At 44.7% G+C, this 23948-nt stretch overlaps 1 protein-coding gene across 19 annotated transcripts in view; it reads right to left on the bottom strand.

Moving 5' to 3' along the window:
- Positions 1-23948, bottom strand: part of LOC137353703 (regulating synaptic membrane exocytosis protein 3-like) — a 1492914-nt gene that overhangs the window by 9690 nt on the left and 1459276 nt on the right. For all 19 annotated transcript variants that reach the window (XM_068020069.1, XM_068020075.1, XM_068020096.1 and 16 more), the window contains 2 exons: positions 4280-4389; positions 2057-2158 (listed from right to left, as the gene is read on the bottom strand). In XM_068020069.1, coding sequence (XP_067876170.1) covers positions 2057-2158; positions 4280-4389 — 212 coding nt within the window. The remainder of the gene's footprint in view (positions 1-2056; positions 2159-4279; positions 4390-23948) is intronic.

Genomic DNA, 23948 nt, shown 5'->3' with positions numbered 1-23948 from the left:
AAACTAATAATAACTAACAATTTCTTTGAAACTTCCATCTCCCCAATGTTCTCTCCACTCCTGAAGGCACTGACTGGTTCCATGGGACCAGTTGTTTCCTGGTAATTTACCAAATGGCTGTTCGTTCTGGTAAACCTGGATAGTGAGCAGCTGATTTTAAGAGCTTGTGTGTCTATTGGGAATTCAGATGTCTGCTTCCCACTGTGAGAAAATCAGATCTAATGTGAAATAGTAGACATAACAGTAAACTAGGTTTAGAATCGTGCTTTTATTTGCATGTCTGTTTGATGTTGTTGGACTTTGTGTTGGAGAGCTGTGTCGAGTAAACATTACAGCAGTGACTACACTTCCAAAAGTACACATTGACTATAAAGTGCTGTCGGGCATTCTGAGGAAGTGAAAGGTGCTATATGAATGCAAGTCTTTATTTCTTGGTGGTCACCTTCGACAGCCAATAACTATTCCTTTTAAGATAAGCAAGTCTTACTGAACTGTAAACAAACCTCAGACAGGAGGAAGATAAACAAACCTTGTGAACAGCTTGGAACTCATACTATGTACATTGAGCAGAACTCTGAAGGCTACTTGGTTCTTTCAATGTACCAGGAAAAGTGAGCTCTGACCTTGTTGTGAATGTCAGGTATCTCTCAGCTCTAATGAAACTGGGAAAGTTTGGTGAAACTAAACACCCAACAAATGGAAAGTATTGTTTGATAAATGACTTTCAGTTGCATGATTTGACTGACGATTCACAAGGGCTGTACCTTTCCAGGCTTTCAATATAGAAATAGTAGCAGCTTAGGAAACAGAAAGCTGACAGATTTCAGCCACGGTAGAACATCCTTGAGTGCCTCCCAGGCATGGAAATGATCAAAGTCTGCTAGTTTGTGGGGATATAGCTTGTTATTATAAATCTTAATATTTAACTATAATATTGTATGAATATTGTAGTCTCTCTTAGTTTGCACTCATTTAGTAGATGAGTTGTATTATTGTGGAACCTACATATTCATGTCCTCAGTGAAATTAAAGTGTGTAGAGTGTTTCACTGAATGTTTCCAACTAAACTAGAAATACAGTAAAAGATAATACTGCCATTTTCTGTCCATTCATTTTAATAGCCAGACAATTGCAGGGAAGTTGCTGCTCAATTTCTAATACATATTCCCAGTGGGTGAAATTCCTTGCTGGAAGCACAATTTTGAAACACTGATGCTGGAGTTTGAGCAGTTCATTCAAGTGTGAGGTTTGAAGGGCATCATAAACAAGCCTGATCCTGTTCTTATCCAATTTACAGTACACCTTCCAGCAGGAGCCACTGAACAGCAATCAGCAGCGAAATCCCTAACAAGCTGGAACAGTGCTTTAGACTTTGAAAATTCCTTATTTGGAATATCTAGTCACAGAAACATAGAAAATAGGAGCAGGAGAAGGCTATTCGGCCCTTCGAGCCTGCTCCGTCATTCATTATGATCATGGCTGATCATCCAACTCAGTAGCCTGTTCCCGCTTTCGCCCCATACCCTTTGATCCCTTTAAACCCAACAGCGATATCTAACTCCTTCTTGAAAACATACAATGTTTTGGTCTCAACTGCTTTCTGTGGAAGCGAATTCCACAGGTTCACCACTCTCTGGGTGAAGAAATTTCTCTTCATCTCAGTCCTGAAAGGTTTACCCCGTATCCTTAGACTATGACCCCTGGTTCTGGACTCCCCCACCATCGGGAACATCCTTCCTGCATCTACCCTGTCAAGTCCTGTTAGAATTTTATAGTCCCTCTCCCTAAAGTCATTAATTGCTAAACTCACTAGATTTTCAATTATCTGCAGTGTGTTTTCATGAAAACCACCCCTCTCCAAATCTCGGGAAAGTGGTACTGTGTGCACCATCCACCTCATGCTCAGTAGCTTCTCCACATTTACTCTTCCCAAAGCCCCTCCCACACAAAAGTGAATTAGACTCCTGAACATGCTTAATTTTATCTGTGTTCTGCCATTCTAAGTCGAGAGTATTCCCAAGATCAGAAGACATAAACAGGTGTGCTGTATATTTACCGGGGAGTGATTTAGAGCCTGCTTTTTGATTGAGGCCTCGGGCTCGAATTACTTCAACTTCCAGTTGTCCTTTCCGGTCCACCATCCCAATCTGAATGTCACCTGGGCAAACAAAGGGAAGTTAAAGTTAAAACAAAATACAAAATGCTTTGACCATAAGAGATTTGAGTTCTCATTCACGAGTACCAAACACAATAATGAATTAGTTTGGCGAGGAAAACAGGAAAATGGGGCTGTTTAAAATCAGCCTGAGAGACGCCTAAATTCAGTGCAGGCAATAGGACCAATCTCCTGTACTAAAATGTATATGTTTCTTAACCCATGGTGATGCAGGCAAGGAGAAGTCACAGGAGCTTTCTCAACATTGAAATAAGACTCCTCATCAGAGGAATATTGATAATATACTGACATCAGTACAATGGTAATTCCAGTTATTGCAGACGCAAATCAGTTCAGTCTGAAACATAGCAAAAGTCTCAACAACAAAACCCTTTAACAAATTAAACAATCAAAAAAAGGAACAAAAGAAAAACACTGCAAATGCTGGAAATTTGAAATAAAAACAGAAAAAGCAAATACTGGAAATGCTTCACAACACAAGAGAAAGTGTACCCCAGCAAAAGCCCATAGCAGAAACAAGGAAAGGTTACCCTTCTTCCTGAACACAGAGTATCACAGCATGGGAGGCCATTTGGCCCATCAAGTCTGTGCAGGCTCCCTGCAACAGCAACTCAGTTCATCCTAATTCCCCACTTTTTTTCCTGTAGCCCTGCAAATGTTTTCTCTTCATATAATTATCCAATATCCTTTTGAAAGCCTCGATTGAACCTGCCTCCACCACACTCTCAGGCAGCATATTCCAGAGCTTAACCACTCGCTGCATAAAAAAGTTGTTCCTCATGTCGCCTCTGGTTCTTTTTCTATTCACCTTAAATCAGTGTCCTCCAGTTCTTGACCTTTCCACCGATGGGAACAGTTTCTCCCTGTCTACTCTGTCCAGACCCCTCAAAATTTTGAACACCTCAATCAAATCTCCTCTCATTCTTCTCTTCTCTAAGGAGAACAGCCCCAGTTTCTCCAATCTATCCATGCAACTGAAGTCCCTCACCCTGGAACCATTTTCACAAATCTTTTCTGTACGCTCTCTAATGCCTTCACATCTTCCACCATTCAATAAGATTATGGCTGATCTTCACACTCACTCCACTTTCTCGCCTGCTCCCCATATCCCTCGATTCCCTTGGTGTCCAAAAAAAAGGAATAAAGATTTTTATGTACCTGGAGCGTTTGAACATTTGCACACAATGGATGGAATCTTGTGCTGATGGTGGGGGTCTTGATGTCGAGGGAAACCAACGCCGAGATTCCCACGTCGGCTCTTGTACGGAAGGCCTGCTGAATTTGGTGCCAACAGGCACTTGACTGGACAGCGACAGGCCTTCGGTACGATTTAGGACCCAGCTGCCAGAATTCCCAGCCTTGCAGAGCTACGAGCCAATCAGAGGCCAGCAGCTGCAGTGCCACCACTGTAGCTGCAACGACCAGACACCAAGGAGTGGCGCTGGAACCAGGCTCAAGGTAGGTCAGGGCAGATGGGGTCTCGGAGGGTGGGTGGGGGGAGGGAAGAGGCAGTCGGCAGCAAGGGCAAAGGTTGGCCGTCAGTGGGCCTCCCCCCCCCCCCCCCCACCTTCCCGATACTGAATCCCTCGGTTCAGTTTGAATGAGGAATACCCCCGCAGCCAGGAAGCAGCCTGCATGGTTTTTCGTGCCATGCTTCCCGGTCACCCCGGATTAAATTTTGGTGGATACCCCCACCACCATCCCACCCAATCTTATGCAATCCCCACCTACAAACCCGCCGCGGGGGACAGCATAAAATTCCACCCAATGAATGCCCTAAAATCTGAGCTGAGTGTTGGTCGATAAGGATAAAAACTGGGATTTCTCCTCTTTGGGTCTCTTCTTTCTTTATTCTCTCATTCAATTATCAGGGCATGCATCCAACCTCAAATACAAAAGCAATGCAAAAATGATTACAAAGAACAAAAAGTCACATTCTAAGAATAACATCAAAAATGCTCCGTCAGAGAAAAATGAAATAAAACCTGAAAAGACTATTTTTGCGTATTGCACAGCTGACTTTCATCAGCTCTCCCATCCAACTCTAATATTGGACAGAAGCTTCAGAAATATTCTATCTCATTCTGCAAACTCATCACTTACCCATGGCAGGTGTTGCTAATGTCTGTCTTCCAACAAGTTGTGCAGGTCCCAGCCCATCGAGGAAGTCGCTGAACTGACTGTCGGCTCCCAGCCTCATCCCAGGGAATAAACTGAAGCAGATAATAGTAGTTAGAGATGATGGAAATATTCCACCAAATGATTGCTTAGAGTCAATCTGCTATTGAGTGCTCCAAATCAGGATGACGCTCACAGGAAGAACAAGTTGGGAAATTCCAATTTTCTGGATGAAAAATCACTGGCGATATTCCTCAACTTCCAGAGCTACATTCCCTGGAATTAGTCCTCTTACATCAACCGTAAATTCAGAGTACACCTTTCACCACTTCAATTATTGTCTTTTCTTTCTGTTTCATTTTTCCTCCCATTTCTCCCAGTGGGACTGACTGGAATTCCTTGTGAAATTAGCCAGCAATCATGTGGGAGCTTAAAAATACAACTTGCATTATGCTGTAACTTTAATGGAGACTTGACTTCAGGCACAAGGAAAAACAAAGAAAGAGTGAACAGGAAGGGTAATCAAAATATTGGTCAAAAGGTGGGTTTTGAGGAAGGCCTTAACAAAAAGGAGGGAGGTAGAGAGGCAGAAAGATGGGACAAAGGACAGGGAAGTGAACATGACATTTTTGCTGATCATACCAAACAGAGGAGAGGCAAACAGTGAGGATGATACCAATCGACCCCAACAGGACATAGTCTAGCAGAATGGACAGACTAGTGGCAGATAGAATTTAATACAGAGAAGTGTGAGCTAATGCATTTTGGCAGAAGGGATAGGGAGAGGTAAAATAGACTAAGTGGTGTAGTTCTAAAGAGTGTACAGGGACAGAGGGACCTGGAGGTTCATGTGCATCGATCTTTGAAGGTGGCAGGACATATTTAGAGAGTAGTTAGCAAAGCATACGGTACCTTGAGGTTCATAAATGGAGGTATTGAGTACAAAAGCAGGGAAGTTATGCTGAACCTTTATGAAGCTCTGGTCAGGCCACAACTAGAGGACTGCATTCAGTTCTGGTCACCACACTTTAGGAAAGATGTGAGGGTCCTTGAGAGGGTGCAGAATAGAGCCGTGGAGTCATAGAGTCATACAGCACAGAAACAGGCCCTAAGGATTCCATTGAGGGAAATTTAGTTACAAGGATAGGTTGGAGAAGCTGGGATTGTTCTCCTTGGAGCAAAGGAGATTCAGGGGAGATTTGATAGAGGTGTACAAGATCATGTGTAAGGTAGACAAGGAAAAACTGTTTCCATCAGCTGGTGGTATAAGGACTAGGAGATACAGATTTAAGGTTTTGGGCAAGAGATACAGGAGGATGGGAGGAAGAACTTTTTTTTACACAGTTAGTGGTAATGACCTAGAATTTGCTGCCCACAAGGCTGGTGGAAGTGGAGATGATGAATCATTTCAAAAGGAAAATGGATGGGCACTTGAGGGAAATAAACTTACAGGGCGACAGGGATAGAGTGGTAATGGAACTGACTGCATTGCTCTACAGAGGGCTGGCATGGACTCAATGGGCCAAATGGCCTCCTCTGTGCTATTATAACTGATTTAAAGGAGGTCCCCTTACCCCAGAGCCCACTGGGAGGTCACCAGGTTTCACACTGTCTCCTGATAGTCTCCTCACACTACAGCAGACCCCCAGCCACTGGCAAAATGCTGGCAACTTAAGTGACTTAATTGGGCTCCAGATTGGTGACTCAGCTGCCATCCTTGGTGTCGCTGGCAAAATGGCATGGTGGTGGGAAGACATCGAGTACACCACTCAACACCTTCCCGCATCATTTTACTAGCCCTCCCCTTCCAGTCTATCCCCAAACAGCTGTTACAATACAGCCCAAAGTGCACAGAGGATTGGAAGAGACAAATAACACTAAAGTAAAGAATAGTTCAGAAATAGGAGGGATCAGACTGGGGGCAAATGTGTGGCAGTCGAGGATCGGTTTGTAATGCAAGTGTGCCAATGCCTATTGCATGGTAAATAAAGTTGGTGAGCTGAAGGCACAAGGGACAATAATAATCGTGGCAATAACACCACAGTGTTAGTGTTCAAGGATGTACAGCTAGAGTACACACATTCCCACAAAGGGGAAAGGAAGGGTACCAAGAGTTAGAGCTCCCTGGATGACAGAAGATATGGAGATTAAAATGAAATGGCAAAAGGAAGCTTGTGACTAACCTAATGTTCATAATACAGTAATGAACAAAACTAAATTCAGAAATTACAGAGGAGATCTACAAAAACGAATAAGAGGCACAAACAGTATAAGGATAGGTCAAGGCTTTAGTGAACCCAAATATTTTTTTAAGCATATAGATAGCAAGTTGAGAAGGCCATTTAAAAGCATATGGTATCCTTCACTTTATTAACAGAGGCACAGAGTACAAAAGCAAGGAAGCTATGCTAAACCTTTATAAAATCCTGGTTAGGCTCCTGCTTGAGTCAGGGAGAGGCACTGACATGTTGCACCACAGACATTTGACAAAATTATTGACTCACCACGGACATGCGGCAATTAATCTGTATATAAAGTCGACAGCCAATATAATGCCATCAAAACACAGACCGATTTAAAACATATTTCACCCGATAAAGTATCTAAGCATATAAACATCAATGGAGTGCAGTCCAACTGTATTAGCTAGCTAGCAAGCAAAATAGTACGTAATGCCAATGCAAATTACTTTTGTTGATAGAATAGAGCATGTCATCAAGTCATAGGGTGGTAGATGGACTTTATTGGATGACCTCTGTGAATTCACACTGTATCAGGAGTGAAAATTCATCCAATAAACCATGAAACTCAAGGAGAGGATTGTTATTGTGGTTATTGAGGTGAGGCAGTCGAAAAATCAGCGATGAAAAGACGGACCATTTCTCATGCTGTTGTCACAAGACAATTTAACCCGTGATTTTCAATGTTTGTGCAACTTCGCCATCTGCTTGTAATATGTGTCTGAAAACAGGGCAACCAACAAAATGGCAGTGATCTCCAAATCAAGAGAATTTTATAGGATGGCGCAGATAATACTTCAGAAAGGGCATGTAAAACAGAAAAGCAGAGTGGGACAGAAAGGGACAGAGATATTAACATTAGGTAGCCAGGACTAATGTATTCATTTGACAGGCTGTTAAACAAAGTCCTGGATTCTAAAATACAGAAACAACGGCATCTCTCATGGACAAAATGTCATTTACTCACCAAAGCTAGCGACAAAATTAGATAGACACTAATACAAATAAAGAGTGCCCTTCAGTTCCTCCAATAAAGCGATTCTCTTAAATTCACTTCTGTCTATACAAAGAACAGTACAGCACAGGAACAGGCCATTCGGCCCGCCAAGCCTGCGCTGATCTTGATGCCTGTCTAAACTAAAACCTTCTGCACTTCCGGGGCCCATATCCCTCTATTACCATCCTGTTCATGTATTTGTCAAGATGCCTCTTAAACGTCGCTACCGTACCTGCTTCCACCACCTTCCCCGGCAGCAAGTTCCAGGCACTCACCAACCTCTGTGTAAAAAACTTGCCTCTCACATCCCCTCTAAACTTTGCCCCTCGCACCTTAAACCTATGTCCCCTAGTAACTGACTCTTCCACCCTGGGAAAAAGCTTCTGATTATTCACTCTGTCCATGCCGCTCATAACTTTGTAAACCTCTATCATGTCGACCCTCCACCTCCGTCGTTCCAGTGAAAACAATCTGAGTTTATCCAACCTCTCCTCATAGCTAAAACCCTCCAGACCAGGCAACATCCTGGTAAACTTCTTCTGTACCCTCTCCAAAGCCTCCACATCCTTCTGGTAGTGTGCCGAACAGAATTGCATGTAATATTCCAAGTGTGGCCTAACTAAGGTTCTGTACAGCTGCAGCATGACTTGCCAATTTTTATACTCTATGCCCCATCCGATGCAGGCAAGCATGCCGTGTGCCTTCTTGACTACCTTATCCACCTGCGTTGCCACTTTCAGTGACCTGTGGACCTGTACGCCCAGATCTCTCTGCCTGTCAATACTCCTAAGGGTTCTGCCATTTACTGTATACTTCCCACCTGTATTAGATCTTCCACAATGCATTACCTGACATTTGTCCGGATTAAACTCCATATGCCATTTCTCCGCCCAAGTCTCCAACCGATCTATATCCTGCTGTATCCTCTGACAATCCTCATCACTGTCCGCAACTCCACTAACCTTTGTGTCGTCCGCAAACTTACTATTCAGACCAGCTACATTTTCCGTCAAATCATTTATATATACTACAAACAGCAAAGGTCCCAGCACTGATCCCTGCGGAACATCACTAGTCACAGCCCTCCATTCAGAAAAGCACCCTTCCACTGCTACCCTCTGTCTTCTATGACAGAACCAGTTCTGTATCCATCTTGCCAGCTCATCTCTGATCCCGTGTGACTTCACCTTTTGTACCTGTCTGCCATGAGGGACCTTGTCAAAGGTTTTACTGAAGTCCATGTAGACAACATCCACTGCCCATCCTTCATCAATCATCTTTGTCACTTCCTCAAAAAACTCAATCAAGTTAGTGAGACACGACCTCCCCTTCACAAAACCATGCTGCCTCTCGCTAATAAGTTCATTTGTTTCCAAATGGGAGTAAATCCTGTCCCGAAGAATCCTCTCCAATAATTTCCCTACCACTGATGTAAGGCTCACCGACCTATAATTTCCTGGATTATCCTCGCAACCCTTCTTAAACAAATAAACAACATTGGCTATTCTCCAGTCCTCTGGGACCGCACCTGTAGCCAAAGAGGATACAAAGATTTCTGTCAAGGCCCCAGCAATTTCCTCCCTTGTCTCCCTCAGTATTCTAGGGTAGATCCCATCAGGCCCTGGGGATTTATCTACCTTAATGCTTTGCAAGACACCCAACATCTCCTCCTTTTTGATAACGACATGACCCAGACTATCTACACTCCCTTCCCTAGACTCATCATCCACCAAGTCCTTCTCTTGGGTGAATACTGATGCAAAGTACTCATTTAGTACCTTGCCCATTTCCTCTGACTCCACGCATAGATTCCCTCCTCTGTCCTTGAGTGGGCCAACCCTTTCCCTGGCTACCCTCTTGCTCTTTATATATGTATAAAAAGCCTTGTGATTCTCCTTAATCCTGTTTGCCAATGACTTTTCACAACCCTTTTTCGCCCTCCTGACTCCTTGCTTCATTTCCTTCCTACTGTCTTTATACTCCTCAAGGGCTTCGTCTGTTCCCAGCCTTCTAGCCCTTACGAATGCTTCCTTTTTCTTTTTGACGAGGCTCACAATATCCCTCGTTGTCCAAGGTTTGTGAAACTTGCCAAACTTATCCTTCATCCTCACAGGAACATGCCGGTCCTGGATTCTAATCAACTGACGTTTGAAGGACTCCCAGATGTCAGATGTTGATTTACCCTCAAACAGCCGCCCCAATCTAAATTCTTCAGTTCCTGCCTAATATTGTTATAATTAGCCTTCCCCCAATTTAGCACATTCACCCGAGGACTACTCTTATCCTTATCCACAAGTACCTTAAAACTTACGGAATTATGGTCACTGTTCCCGAAATGCTCCCCTGCTGAGACTTCCACCACCTGGCCGGGCTCATTCCCCAAAACCATGTCCAGTACGGCCCCATACCTAGTTGGACTATCTACATATTGTTTCAAGAAGCCATCCTGGATGCTCCTTACAAATCCTGTCCCATCCAAACCCCTAGCACTAAGTGAGTCCCAGTCAATATGGGGGAAGTTAAAATCACCCACCACAACAACCCTGTTGCTTTTACATCTTTCCAAAATCTGTCTACATATCTGCTCCTCTACCTCCCGCTGGTTGTTGGAAGGCCTGTCGTAAACCCCCAACACGTGACTGCACCCTTCCTATTCCTGAGCTCTACCCATATTGCCTTGTTGCATGACCCCTCCGAGGTGTCCTCCCGCAGTACAGCTGTGATATTTTCCTTAACCAGTAATGCTTCTCCCCCACCCCTTTTATATCCCCCTCTATCCCGCTTGAAGCTTCTAAATCCCTACATCCAAGTCATTTCTATAAATTGTAAAAAGTTGAGGCCCCAGCACTGATCCCTGTGGCACATTATTTGTTATCTTGCCAATGAGAAATGACCCATTTATGCCTACTCTCTGTTTCCTATTAGCTAGCCAATCTTCTGTACTTGCCACTATGGTACCCCTAAACCATGAGCTTTTATTTTACGCAATAATCTTTGATGTGGCACCTTATCAAGTGCCTTATGGAAATCTAAGTTTAGTACCTCCACCGGTTCCCCTTTATACCTCAGTCTATCACTGCTGATTCCAATTCAGCTTTTACAAGATAATTATGAATCAAAAGCTTTTCTGCAAAAAGTTGAGCAGTTGTTACTGCACGTATTCTTCAGTTATAAAACATTTAGTCACTACCTGTAAGATTGTACTCCAAACTAACCAATTTATGTCCAAGCCAAATCTCTTACCTGTTAGCAAAGATACACTTTTAACATAGTGTAATTATATGATCCAGACAACTTTTAAATGACATTGATCTACTCAGGTCATTTGACCTCAAACTGGATAGTAAATGAGGTACATTGCAGTTACTGATCTTTGACGTACTTGTAAAACTTGTCCTTTAATAAAATGTTACAATGTCTTCCCTGATAGTTTTTAAAACTGCAAATGCAGCAAGGAATTGTAGACAGTTCATCATAGATTCAGGTTTATTAAAGCTATCCTCTACATTGTATTTACTAACTATTGTATATGGGTCAGCAGCATCCTGTTTTTGCCAATATCACTTAGCCCCATTATTCCATACTCTTATATTCATGAGGAATTTACAGTGCTGACTTCAGGAAATTCCTTGGATTTTCCTGTCTGCTATACCCTCAATACATGTTCTGGAACAATTTGATTCCAAATGGACAGCAGCAGAATTGTGACATTTATATAGAAGTAAAAGTCCAGCAACTTTCAACACGTCACTGAGCCTATGTCCCAAGTGAAAGTAATGCTTGCCAGAGCGTAGAAATCGAGCCATTTCCTAAGTGACTTTCGTCATTTTAAAATGAGTTTACACAACACAAGCCCTTAAACTTGTGTTTTAAAATAACCTAGCTGCTAGGAAGTGGGGAAGAGAGCCAGAGTGGTGTGGGGAGAAAGAGAGAGAGAGGGTTGTCCAACCCTTTTGCATGAAGGGCCACATTACAATTTTTGTCTTACATAGGGGGTCGTTGAGACAATTTCGGAAAGATAAAGGCATTGAAACTTTAGCTTGTTACTCATCAAATCAACAACAAATGTGCATTTTTGTGAATGAACTTTCAATGAAAAGACTAATTTATTGACTTACTTTCTCATCACTATGTTGGACACCAATTTAGTGAGATACCTAGCATTTTTTTGCTTGCACAAGTAGTCAACGTCTGCCCTCACACTTCTTGTAGCGATGCGGAGAATTCTATCTGTTAAGAGTGATCTTGATCGCGCTCTCTCCCTCCTCTCTCTGTGTCTGTCCGCCTCTCTCTCTCTCTGACTCTCTCTCCCCCCTCCCTCTCTGTACTGCCCCCTCTGTGTCATCCCCACCTCTCTCTCTCCGCACCCCCCATTCCTTTCTCTCCCTCCTCTCTTTCCCCCTCTCTGTCCTCCCCCTCTCTCTGCCTTCTTGCCCCCTCTCTCTCCCCCTCACTCTGTCCCACTTTTTCAGTCCCTCCCCCCCCCCCTCCCCGGATCTCTGTGACCGTTGCTGAGAGCAGGAACAGCATTTTCTGAACTTCAGACAGATTCTGAATTTTCCGGCGAGCTTTTAAAAAACAAATTGGAACCTGCCAAAAAACCCCAAAGCTGTCCACAGTTCGGAAATGCCATTCCTGCTCTCAGCACCTGTCAGATATCAGCTGTGAAACTGACAGTGTGATTATTTTTAAGCCGGACTGATTGGAAAGAAGAAGCCAATGGGAAACCATTTCAGATTACTATGAGGATTTAGATATCGTAGCAACACATTTTTTCATGCACTTTCTTTCTTTTCAGTGGGAAATGCTTGTAATGTATATTTAAAAACATTTTTGAAATGTAAATGTAGTGGTAAATGTATGGATATGTTGCCGACCCAAGACTGTTCAAGACTGGAAACCACACTTTAGGAAGGATGTCAAGGCTTTAGAGAGGGTGCAGAGAAGATTTACTACCAGGGATGCAGGAATTCAATTATGTGGAGAGACTGGAGAAGCTGGGATTGTTCTCCTTAGAGAAGAGAAGGCTAAGGTGAGATTTAATAGAGGCGTTCAAAATCATGAAGGGTTTTGACAGAATAAATAAGGAGAAACTGTATCTAGTGACAGAGGGTTCGTAACCAGAGGACACGGATTGAAGTTAATTGGCAAAAGAGTCAGAAGTGAGATGAAGAGAGGTTTTTTAATGGAATGCACTGACTGAAAATGTGGTGGTAGAAGATTCAATAGTAACTTTCAAAAGGGAACCGGATAAATACTTGAAGAGGAGAAAATTACAAGTCTGGGGAAAGATCAGGGGCGTGGGACTAATGGAAAGCTCTTTCAACGGAGAGAGGGGAGAGTGGGCTGAATGGCCTTCCGTGCTGTTCGATTCTGTGATCTTTTGTATTCCTCAATTCTGCTTGCTCACCCTTTCTGATATCCCTTCTTTCTATTCATCTAAACTGCTTCATTATTGACTAGTTTCTGCTTGTTATTTTAGCTGAATATATTTCTCCAGAAGTCTATTTAAATACTTCCCACTGCTGTTTATAGGTGCTTCTGATTCCTTAGTTGATTCAGAACATCAAACAAGAACATCAAAGGAACAATGCCTTTAACCGTTAGCTGTACACATAAATTAACTAAACATCTCTGACCATGAGAATCACTATCATAAAGACACAAGATCCCGAAGCAGGACTAGGCTGTTTGGCTGCTATTCAATAAGATTATGGACGACCTTTGACCTCAACTCCACCTTTCCGCATTGTCCCCATATTTCTTGAATCGCTTATTGATCTCAATCTTGAATATACCCTCTGGGGTAGGGAATGTCAAAGATTCACAATCCTTTGAGTGGAGAACTTTCTCCTCATCTCAGTCCTAAATGGCCGTCTATTTAATTCTGAAACTGTGACCTCGGGTGGCGCAGTGGTTAGCACCACAGCCTCACAGCTCCAGAGACCTGGGTTCAATTCTGGGTACTGTGTGTGCGGAGTTTGCAAGTTCTCCCTGTGACCGCGTGGGTTTTCGCCAGGTACTCCGGTTTCCTCCCACTGCCAAAGACTTGCAGGTGATAGGTAAATTGGCCATTGTAAATTACCCCTAGTGCAGATAGGTGGTAGGGAATATGGGATTACTGTAGGGTTAGTATAAATGGGTGGTTCTTGGTCGGCACAGACTTGGTGGGCCGAAGGGCCTGTTTCAGTGCTGTATCTCTAAAATAAATAAAAATAAAAAGTTCCAGACTCCCCAGCCAGGGGAAATATCCTGCTAGCATCTACCCTATCAAGTCCCTTAATAATTTTATATGGCCGGAATTTACGCCCTCCACCCCCCACAAAGAGCAGGATGGTGGTGGGAGCCAGGGGGGGTGGTGTAAAAAGGAGTGGGAGACTTGGGGGCCCTTCCCGACCTGCTCCCGCCTCCACCGCCATTTTACACAGGGTAGCAGAGGCAGGAAATGGACTGCCCACCCCAGGCCAATCAAGGCTCTTAAATGGCCAGTTAACAGCCACGTAAGGGCCTCCGCCCACCGCCACAGGGATTTTACCATTGGCAGGCAGGCAGACCAGGCCCGAGAAAATCTGCCTGCTAAAAGTAGGCAGCTTTCTGACGGTCTGGGGGTGGGGGGGGGCCCTCCTGATCAGGCACCCTGTGCCCAACAGAAAGCCGCCCCCGACGCCCCGACCACCCCCACCATCCAACACGTACCCCCCCACACCTCCCCCCCCACCCCCCCGCCGTCCCACCAATCAACCACCCTTGCCTTGCCGGGACCCGACTGAGCACCCCCGGCAAGACCCCAAACACTTATCTTTTCCCGCGGTCGTTCTTCTTCTTCTTCTCGCATTCCCAGCAGTGGCCACCGCTCCCAGTGGTGCTACTGGGACTAAGAGCTGCCGGCCCGCTGATTGAGGTGGAAGTCCTGCCTCAGATCATTTAAGGGCCTGGCGACCAGAAAATGTGATATGGATCCCCAGGTCTGGCGGAAGCGGGATTGCCACCAACTTTTCGGTCGGTGGATGGCTCCCGTCTGATGAGAGTAAAATTCCAGCCTATGTTTCAATGAGATTACCTCATTTTTCTAAACTCCAGGGAACATAGGCCTAGTCTACTCAATCTCTCCTCATAGGTCAATCCCCTCATCCCAGAAATCAGCCTACTGAACCTTTGTTGCACTCCCTCTTGGAGGAGGAGATCAACACTGCACACAGTACTCCAGGTGTGACCTCACCAAAAGTCCTATATAATTACAGTATGGCTCCTTTGCACTAAGACTCTAATCCGGGGTTATCCAACATTTTCAGTGGAGGGCCGCATTACAATTTTTGGCTCAGCCTGGGGAGCCGGTGAGCAAATTTGGAAAGATAAAGGCATTTGTCATGCAGGCCCCCACCTGCCAAGAATGAGGCACATTGGTTTTGTCATGAACATTGATTTTTAACTGTTGTTGGAACGAGGAAATAACTTGTTAAACAGATCAGCCGTGGCTGAAAAAAAACATTTACATACTAACAGACATCGAAGGTGAGGATGTGCATTCCAGGGCCTGCTAAAGAGGATATAATCAACAAGGGCCAAGACTGGTTAGACCAGCTGGTCACATGACTAACTGGCTGTTCCAGGGTTTTCTTTTGAACTGGCCACAGAGACTTTGAACTCAGTGTCTGTTTGCTCCTGGACTGAGAAAATCTCTCCTGTCTGCTCCCATCTCTTGCTCACAAGCCTCTGAATCCACTGAAGACACATGAACCCCAAGAAACAAAAGTCTCCGACAGCGAACAAGGTTTAAGAAGAATACTGGACCCAACAAAAAGCAAGATCTACCTGCAATCAAGGACTCGACAGTGAACGCCAAGAACCATAACAAAAACTCTTCAGATATTGCCTCAAGCTTTTCCACTTTATTTTCTCTGGAACAGTTCCCAGAGATTGGAGGGAAGCTAATGTAACCCCATTACTTCAAAAGGGAGGTAGAGAGAAAGCAGGGAATTACAGACCAGTCAGCCTGACGTCGGTAGTGGGGAAAATTCTAGAGTCGTTTATCAAAGATTTTATAGCTGAGCACTGAGAGAACAGTGGTAGAATCGGACAGAGTCAGCATGGATTTACGAAGGGCAAATCATGCTTGACAAATCTACTGGAATTCTTTGAGGATGTAACTGGTAGAGTTGATGAGGAGGAGCCAGTGGATGTGGTTTATTTGGACTTTCAGAAGGCTTTCGACAAAGTCCCACATAAAATTAAAGCGCATGGGATTGGGGGTAGTGCATTGCGATGGATAGAAAATTGGTTGGCAGATAGGAAACAAAGAGTAGGGATAAATGGGTCTTTTTCCAAATGGCAGGCAGTGACTAGTGAGGTACCGCAGGGATTGGCGCTAGGACCCCAACTATTCACGATATATGTTAATGATTTAGATGAGGGAATTAAATGTAATATCTCCAAATTTGCAGATGACACACAACTGGGTGGGAGGGTGAGTTGTGAGGAGGATGCAGAGAGGCTTCAGGGTGATTTGGACAAGTTGAGTGAGTGGGCAATGCACGGCAGATGCAGTATAATGTGGATAAATGTGAGGTTATTCACTTTGGTAGCAAAAACAGGAAGGCAGATTATTATCTGAATGGCTATAAACTGAGAGAGGCAAATATGCAACGAGACCTGGGTGTTCTTGTACGCCAGTCACTGAAGGTAAGCATGCAGGTGCAACAGGCGGTAAAAAAAGCAAATGGTATGTTGGCCTTCATAGCGAGAGGATTCGAGTACAGGAGCAGGGATGTCTTGCTGCAATTATACAGGGCCTTGGTGAGGCCACACCTGGAATATTGTGTGCAGTTCTGGTCTCCTTATGGGGTAGGCGGTGGCGTAGTGGTATTTTCACTGGACTAGTAATCCAGAGACCCAGCGTATTTCTCTGGGGACATGGGTTCGAATCCCACCACAGCAGAAGGTGAAATTTGAATTTAATTAAGAAATCTGGAATTAAAAGCTAGTCTAATGATGGCCATGAAAACATTGTCGATTGTTGTAAAAACCCATCTGGTTCACTAATGTCCTTTAGGGAAGGAAATCTGCTGTCCTTACCTGGTCTGGCCGACATGTGACTCCAGACCCACAACAATGTGGTTAACTCTTACATGCCCTCTGAAATGGCCGAGCAAGCCACTCAGTTGTACGTAACCGCGACAAAGTCAATAAAAAGGAATGAAACCGGACGGACCACCCGGCATTGACCTATGTACCGGAAACGACAACGGCAAACCCAGTCCTGTCAACCCTGCAAAGTCCTCCTTAATAACATCTGGGGCTTGTGCCAAAGTTGGGAGAGCTGTCCCACAGACTAGTCAAGCAACAGCCTGACATAGTCATACTCATGGAATCATACCTTACAGACAATGTCCCAGACACTGCAATCACCATCCCTGGGTATGCCCTGTCCCACCAGCAGGACAGACCCACCAGAGTTGGTGGATCAGTGGTATACAGTAGGGAGGGAGTCGCCTTGGGAGTCCTCAACATCGACTCCGGACCCCATGAAGTATCATGGCATCAGGTCAAACATGGGCAAGGTAACCTCCTACCGATTACCACCTACTGCCCTCCCTCAGCTGATGACTCAGTACTCCTCCATGTTGAACGCCACTTGGAGGAAGCACTGAGGTTGGCAAGGGCAAAAAATGTACTCTGGGTGGGGGACTTCAATGTCCATCACCAAGAGTGGCTCAGTAGCACCTCTACTGACCGAGCTGGCCAAGTCCTAAAGGACATATCTGCTAGACTGGAACTGCGGCAGGTGGTGGGGGAACCAACACGAGGGAAAAACATACTTGACCTCTTCCTCAGCAATCTGCCTGCTGCAGATGCTTCTGTCCATGACTGTATTGGTAGGAGTGACCACCGCACAGTCCTTGTGGAGACGATGTCCCGCCTTCCCATTGAGGATTCCGTCCATCGTGTTGTGTGGCACTATCACCGTGCTAAATGGGATAGATTTCGAACAGATCTAGCAATCCAAAACTGGGCATCCATGAGGCGCTGTGGGCCATCAGCAGCAGCAGAATTGTACTCAACCACAATCTGTAACCTTATGGCCCGGCATATCCCCCACTCTACCATTACCATCAAGCCAGGAGACCAACCCTGGTTCAATGAAGAATGCAGGAGGGCATGCCAGGAACAGCACCAGGCATACCTTAAAATGAGGTGTCAACCTGCTGAAGCTACAACACAGGACTATCTGCGTGCCAAACTGCGTAAGCAGCATGTGATAGACAGTGCTAAGCGATCCCATAACCAACGGATCAGATCTAAGCTCTGCAGTCCTGCCACATCCAGCCGTGAATGGTGGTGGACAATTAAACAACTAACTGGAGGAGGTGGCTCCACAAATATCCCCATCCTCAATGATGGGGGAGCCCAGCACATCAGTGCAAAAGACAAGGCTGATGCATTTGTAACAATCTTTAGCCAGAAGTGCCGAGTTGATGATCTATCTCGGCCGCCTCCTGATGTCCCCAGCATCACAGATGCCAGACTTCAGCCAATTCGATTCACTCCGCGTGATATCAAGAGACAACTGAAGGCACTGGATACTGCAAAAGCTATGGGCCCTGACAATATTCCGGCAATAGTACTGAAGACCTGTGCCCCAGAACTTGCCGCGCCCGTAGCCAAGCTGTTCAAGTACAGCTACAACACTAGCATCCACCCTGCAATGTGGAAAATTGCCCAGGTATGTCCTGTACACAAAAAGCAGGACAAGTCCAACCCGGCCAATTACCGCCCCATCAGCCTACTCTCTATCATCAGTCGAGTGATGGAAGGTGTCATCAACAGTGCCATCAAGCGGCACTTGCTTAGCAATAACCTACTCAGTGACGCTCAGTTTAGGTTCCGCCAGGGCCACTCAGCTCCTGACCTCATTACAGCCTTGGTTCAAACATGGACAAAAGGGCTGAACTTAAGAGGTGAGGTGAGAGTGACTGCCCTTGACATCAAGGCAGCATTTGACCGGGTATGGCATCAAAGAGCCCTAGCAAAACTGAGGTCAATGGGAATCAGGGGGAAAACCCTCCACTGGGTGGAGTCATACCTAGCGTAAAGGAAGATGGTTGTGGTTGTTGGAGGTCAATCATCTGAGCTTCAGGACATCACTGCAGGCGTACCTCAGGGTAGTGTCCTAGGCCCAACCATTTCAGCTGCTTCATCAATGACCTTCCTTCAATCATAAGGTCAGAAGTGGGATGTTGGCGGATGATTGCACAATGTTCAGCACCATTCGTGACTCCTCAGATACTGAAGCAGTCGTGTAGAAACGTAGCAAGACCTGGACAATATCCAAGCTTGGGCTGATAAGTGGCAAGTAACATTCGCGCCACACAAGTGCCAGGCAATGACCATCTCCAACAAGAGAGAATCTAACCATCTCCCCTTGACATTCAACAGCATTACCATCGTTGAATCCCCCACTATCAACATCCTAGGGGCTACCATTGACCAGAAACTGAACTGGAGTAGCCATATAAATACCGTGGCTACAAGAGTAGGTCAGAGGCTGGGAATCCTGAGGTGAGTAACTCACATCCTGACTCCCCAAAGCCTGTCCACCATCTACAAGGCACAAGTCAGGAGTGTGATGGAATACTCTCCACTTGCCTGGATGGGTGCACTTGCAACAACGCTCAAGAAGCTCGACACCATCCAGGACAAAGCAGCCCGCTTGATTGGCAGCCCATCTACAAACATTCACTCCCTCCAGCACCGACGCACAGTGGCAGCAGTGTGTACCATCTACAAGATGCACTGCAACAATGCACCAAGGCTCCTTAGACAGCACCGTCCAAACCCGCGACCTCTACCAACTAGAAGGACAAGGGCAGCAAATACATGGGAACACCACCACCTGCAAGTTCCCCAGCAAGTCACACACCATCCTGACTTGGAACTTTTTCGCCGTTCCTTGACTGTTGCTGGGTCAAAATCCTGGAACTCCCTTCCTAACAGCACAGTGGGTATACCTACCCCAAATGGACTGCAGTGGTTCAAGAAGGCAGCTCACCACCACCTTTTCAAGGGCAATTCGGGATGGGCAATAAAAGCTGGCCTGGCCAGTGACGCGTACATCCCATGAATGAAAAAAAAAATTCTGAGGAAGGATGTTCTTGTTATAAAGGGACTGATTCCTGGGATGGTGGGACTGACATATGAGGAGAGATAGAGTTGGTTCGGATTATATTCACTGGAGTTCAGAAGAGTGAAGAGGGATCTCATAGAAAACTATAAAATTCTAACAGGACTTGACAGGGTAGATGCAGGAAGGATGTTCCTGATGGTGGGGGAGTCCAGAACCAGGGATCATAGTCTAAGGATATGAGGTAAACCTTTCAGGACTGAGATGAGGAGAAATTTCTTCACCCAGAGAGTGGTGAGCCTGTGGAATTCGCTACCACAGAAAGCAGTTGAGGCCAAAACATTGTATGTTTTCAAGAAGGAGTTAGATATAGCTCTTGGTTCTAAAGGGATCAAAGGGTATGGGGCGAAAGCGGGAACAGGCTACTGAGTTGGATGATCAGCCATGATCATAATGAGTGGCGGAGCAGGTTCGAAGGACCAAATGGTCTACTCCTGCTCCTATTTTCTATGTTTCTTCTGTTCTTTTCTGTCTGTATTTGTGTGTATTGTGTATGCATGCTAGCGTGGGCGTGTCATGTATCCGTAGGCATCAACTGAATTATAGTTTAAGTTTAAGAAATTCCAATCTTTCTTCTTTAAACCGAAGAAAGCCTGTTTGTGTTGGTTTCTTTGCCCTATAATTGGAAAGCGGTGAACAAGGATTCACCAAGGGGGAGCTAAAAACAGTGTTTAAAATTAAACCCTGTTACAGTAAAACCAGGTGAAGGCTGAAAGGGAACCCTGGACACCTCTCTCACCTGGTCGTAACACATTAAAAATTTCTTACAAATAAAAACAACAACAAATGTGCATTTTTGTGAAGAATCTAATTTATTGACTTACTTTGTCGTTATTATATTGAAGATTCATTTAGTGACATACCTGACACTGTTTCTGCTTGCATAAGTAATCAATCTCTGCCCGTAAACTTGATGTAGCAATACAGAGTATTCTGGCTAGATTTCCATCTGTCAGGACAGACCATGACCTCTCTTCCCACCTCTCCCCTTGCTCTTTGTGTGTCTCATTCTCTCTTCCCTCCCCCTCCCCTCTAGAACTAGGGGACACAGATTGAAAGTTTTGTGCAAAAGATGCAGGGGAAATATGAGGAAACAATTTTCTACACAGGTGGTAATGTCCTGGAACTCGCTGCCCACAAGGGTAGTGAAAGCAGACCTGAACAATGACATCAAGAGGAAATTGGATGACCAGTTGAGAGAAATAGACTTGCAGGGCTACCGAGATCAAGCCAGGGAGTGGGACTGACTGCATAGCTTCGTGGAGAGTCGGCATGGGCTCCATGGACAGAATGATCTCCTTCTGGCTCTCTCCCCACCCCCCTCCCCCTCTCTGTCTGTCTATCTCTCTGTCTCCCTCTCCCCCCTCTCTATGTCCCTCTCCAACCCCCCTCTCTTTGTCCCTCTCCACCCTCACTCTCTATGTCCCTCTCCACGCTCCTCCCCATGTCCTTCTCCCCCCACGTCGTGTTCTCCGCTCACTGCTCAGTGTCCTCTGCTCTCTGTCCACCCCCTCTCTCCCCGTCACTCCCCCCCACCCCAGGTCTCTCTGTCCCCCACTTCTTTCTCTCTCTCTGCTCCCCTTGCACTCTCTTTGCTCCCCTTGCCCTCTCTCTGCACCCCTCGCCCTCTCTCTCTTACACGGTTGCAGAGAGTGTAATGCTCAGTAGATGGTTGGTCAGTTCTTTTTAAAAGCATCGCACTGTCAGTTTAACAGCTGACAAGTGCTGACATTGGGAACAGCCATTTCCCAACAGACTTGGGGTTTTCCTGCGAGCTTCTTTAAAAAAAAAGTCAGATCCCGCCGGAAAACCCAGAGTCTGTTGGCAAACAGCTGTTCCCGATGTCAGCGGCTGTCAGCTGTGAAACTGACAACGCAATGTTTTTAAAAAGGCCGCTCTGCAGGAAGACGGCAAAGGGAAATTTCCCATCTCCAGTCATGGCGAGGATGAGGAACGGACCCGGGAACAGCTGACATCTGGTGGATGTTGGACAACTCTGCTCTAATCCCTTTATAATAAGGGATTACGTTTACCAAGCCAAAAATTACTCATTTATTCTAATATCTTACCTCCCAATCCTATGAATCCTAATCTTGTTGGAACCCCTTGTGTGGCACCTTATCAAATGCCTTCTGAAAATCCAAATGCCCTATATCAACTCGTTCTTTCTTAGCTACCCTGCTGGTTACAACCTCAAGAACTCTTAACTGATTTGTCAAACATGAATTCCTTTTCATAGATCTGTGTTGATTCTGCTTAATCATATCATGATTTTCTAAGTGCCTTGTTACAGGAACCCTCATAACAGATTCTAGCATTTTATCTACGACTGACGTTAGGCTAACTGGCCTATAGTTCCCTGTTTTCTCTCTCCCTCCTTTCTTGAATAGGTATAATTGCTACCTTCCAATCCACAGGGATCATTCTAGAATCGAGGGAATTCTGGAAGATCAAAACCAATGTATCCACTATCTCTGTGCAGTTATCTCTTTTAAAAACCTAGGATGCAGGTCGGCAGGTCCAGGGAGTTGGTCATCCTTTAGCCCCGTTAATTTCTCCAATATTATTTCTTTGCTTATACTGTTTTCTTTAAGTTCCTCATTCTCACTCAACTCTTGATTACCCATTGTTTTTAGATTTTTTTCTACCATGAAGACAGATATAAATTATTCATTTAATGTTTCTGCTATTTCCTTATTCCCCATTATAATTTCACTTGCCTCTGCCTCTAAGGGACCCATGGTTTCTTTTGCTAATCTCTTCCTTTGTACATGTCTGTAGAAGCTTTAACAATCAGTTTTTATGTCTCTTGCTTGTTTACTGCCATATTCTCTTATCAATTTCTTGATCATCATTTGTTGAATTCTAAAATCCTCCCAAACCTCAGGCTTACTGCTCTTTCTGGCAACATTCTCAGCCTCTTCCTTTAATCTAATATTATCCTTAACTTCTCTTGTTCGCCATGCTTGGATCAATTTTCCAATGGAACAAAGAACAGTGCAGCACAGGAACAGGCCATTCGTCCCTTCAAGCCAGCGCCGATCATGATGCCTGTCCAAACTAAAACCTTCTGCACATCCGGGGTCCGTATCCCTCTATTCCCATCCTATTCATGTATTTGTCAAGATGCCTCTTAAATGTCGCTATTGTACCTGCTTCCACCACCTTCCCTGGCAGCAAGTTCCAGGCACTCACCACCCTCTGTGTAAAGAACTTGCCTCGCACATCCCCTCTGAACTTTGCCCCTCGCACCTTAAACCTATGTCCCCTAGTAACTGACTCTTCCACCCTGGGGAAAAGCTTCTGACTATCCACTCTGTCCATGCCACTCATAACTTTGTAAACCTCTATCATGTCGCCCCTCCACCTCCGTCGTTTTATTTTTTTTAATTTTTTCATTTTTTCTGTTTTTATTCATTAAGGGAATGTATATTAATCGGAAATTATGAATTAATTATTTAAATGCTATCCACCGCTTGTGTACCATAATATCTTTTAATGCAGCTTCCCAATCTACCTTACTTGCCCTTCATACCTACGTAGTTTGTTTTGTTCATATTTAAGATCCTAGTTTCTGACTTAAGTGAATCACTTTCAAACTCAATATAAAATTCTATCATATTATGGTCACGCTTCCCTAGAGGCCTCTTTACTACAAGGCTATTAATTAATCCTCTCTCATTGCACAATAATGAATACAAAATAGTCTGTTCCCTTGTTGGTTCTTCGATATACTGATCCAGAAAACTATCTTGTGTACAATCCATGAACTTGTCCTTCACACTATTATTGCAAATTTGGTTTGCCCAGTTTTAATGAAGATTAAACTGCCCCATGATTACTGTACTACCCTTGTTACATGTGCCTCTAATTTCCAGTTTCAGACACTGTCCTAAACTACAACTACTGTTAGAGGGCCTATAAACAACTCCCACCAATATTTTCTTCCCCTAGCTGTTTCTTTGCTCCACCCAACTGATGCTACTTCTTGATTTTCTGAGCTAAGATCTTTTCTCACTACTGACTTTATCCCATCCTTTATTATCAGGGCTAACCCTCCTCCTTTTCCATTTTGCCTATCTCTTCTCAAAGTCAAGTATCCTGTAATATTTAATTCCAACCCTGGCCACTCTGCAACCCCATCTCTGTAATAGCTATTAGATCAAACCAATTAATTTCTAGTTGTGCTATTAATTCATCTACTTTGTTGTGAATGCTTGGCACATTCAAATGTAGTGC

This window comes from Heterodontus francisci, chromosome 3 (assembly GCF_036365525.1).
Source record: "Heterodontus francisci isolate sHetFra1 chromosome 3, sHetFra1.hap1, whole genome shotgun sequence".
Lineage (NCBI taxonomy): Eukaryota > Metazoa > Chordata > Chondrichthyes > Heterodontiformes > Heterodontidae > Heterodontus > Heterodontus francisci.
The sequence above is the reverse complement of the archived record's forward strand: the minus strand, read 5'-3'. Positions and strand labels throughout refer to the sequence as shown.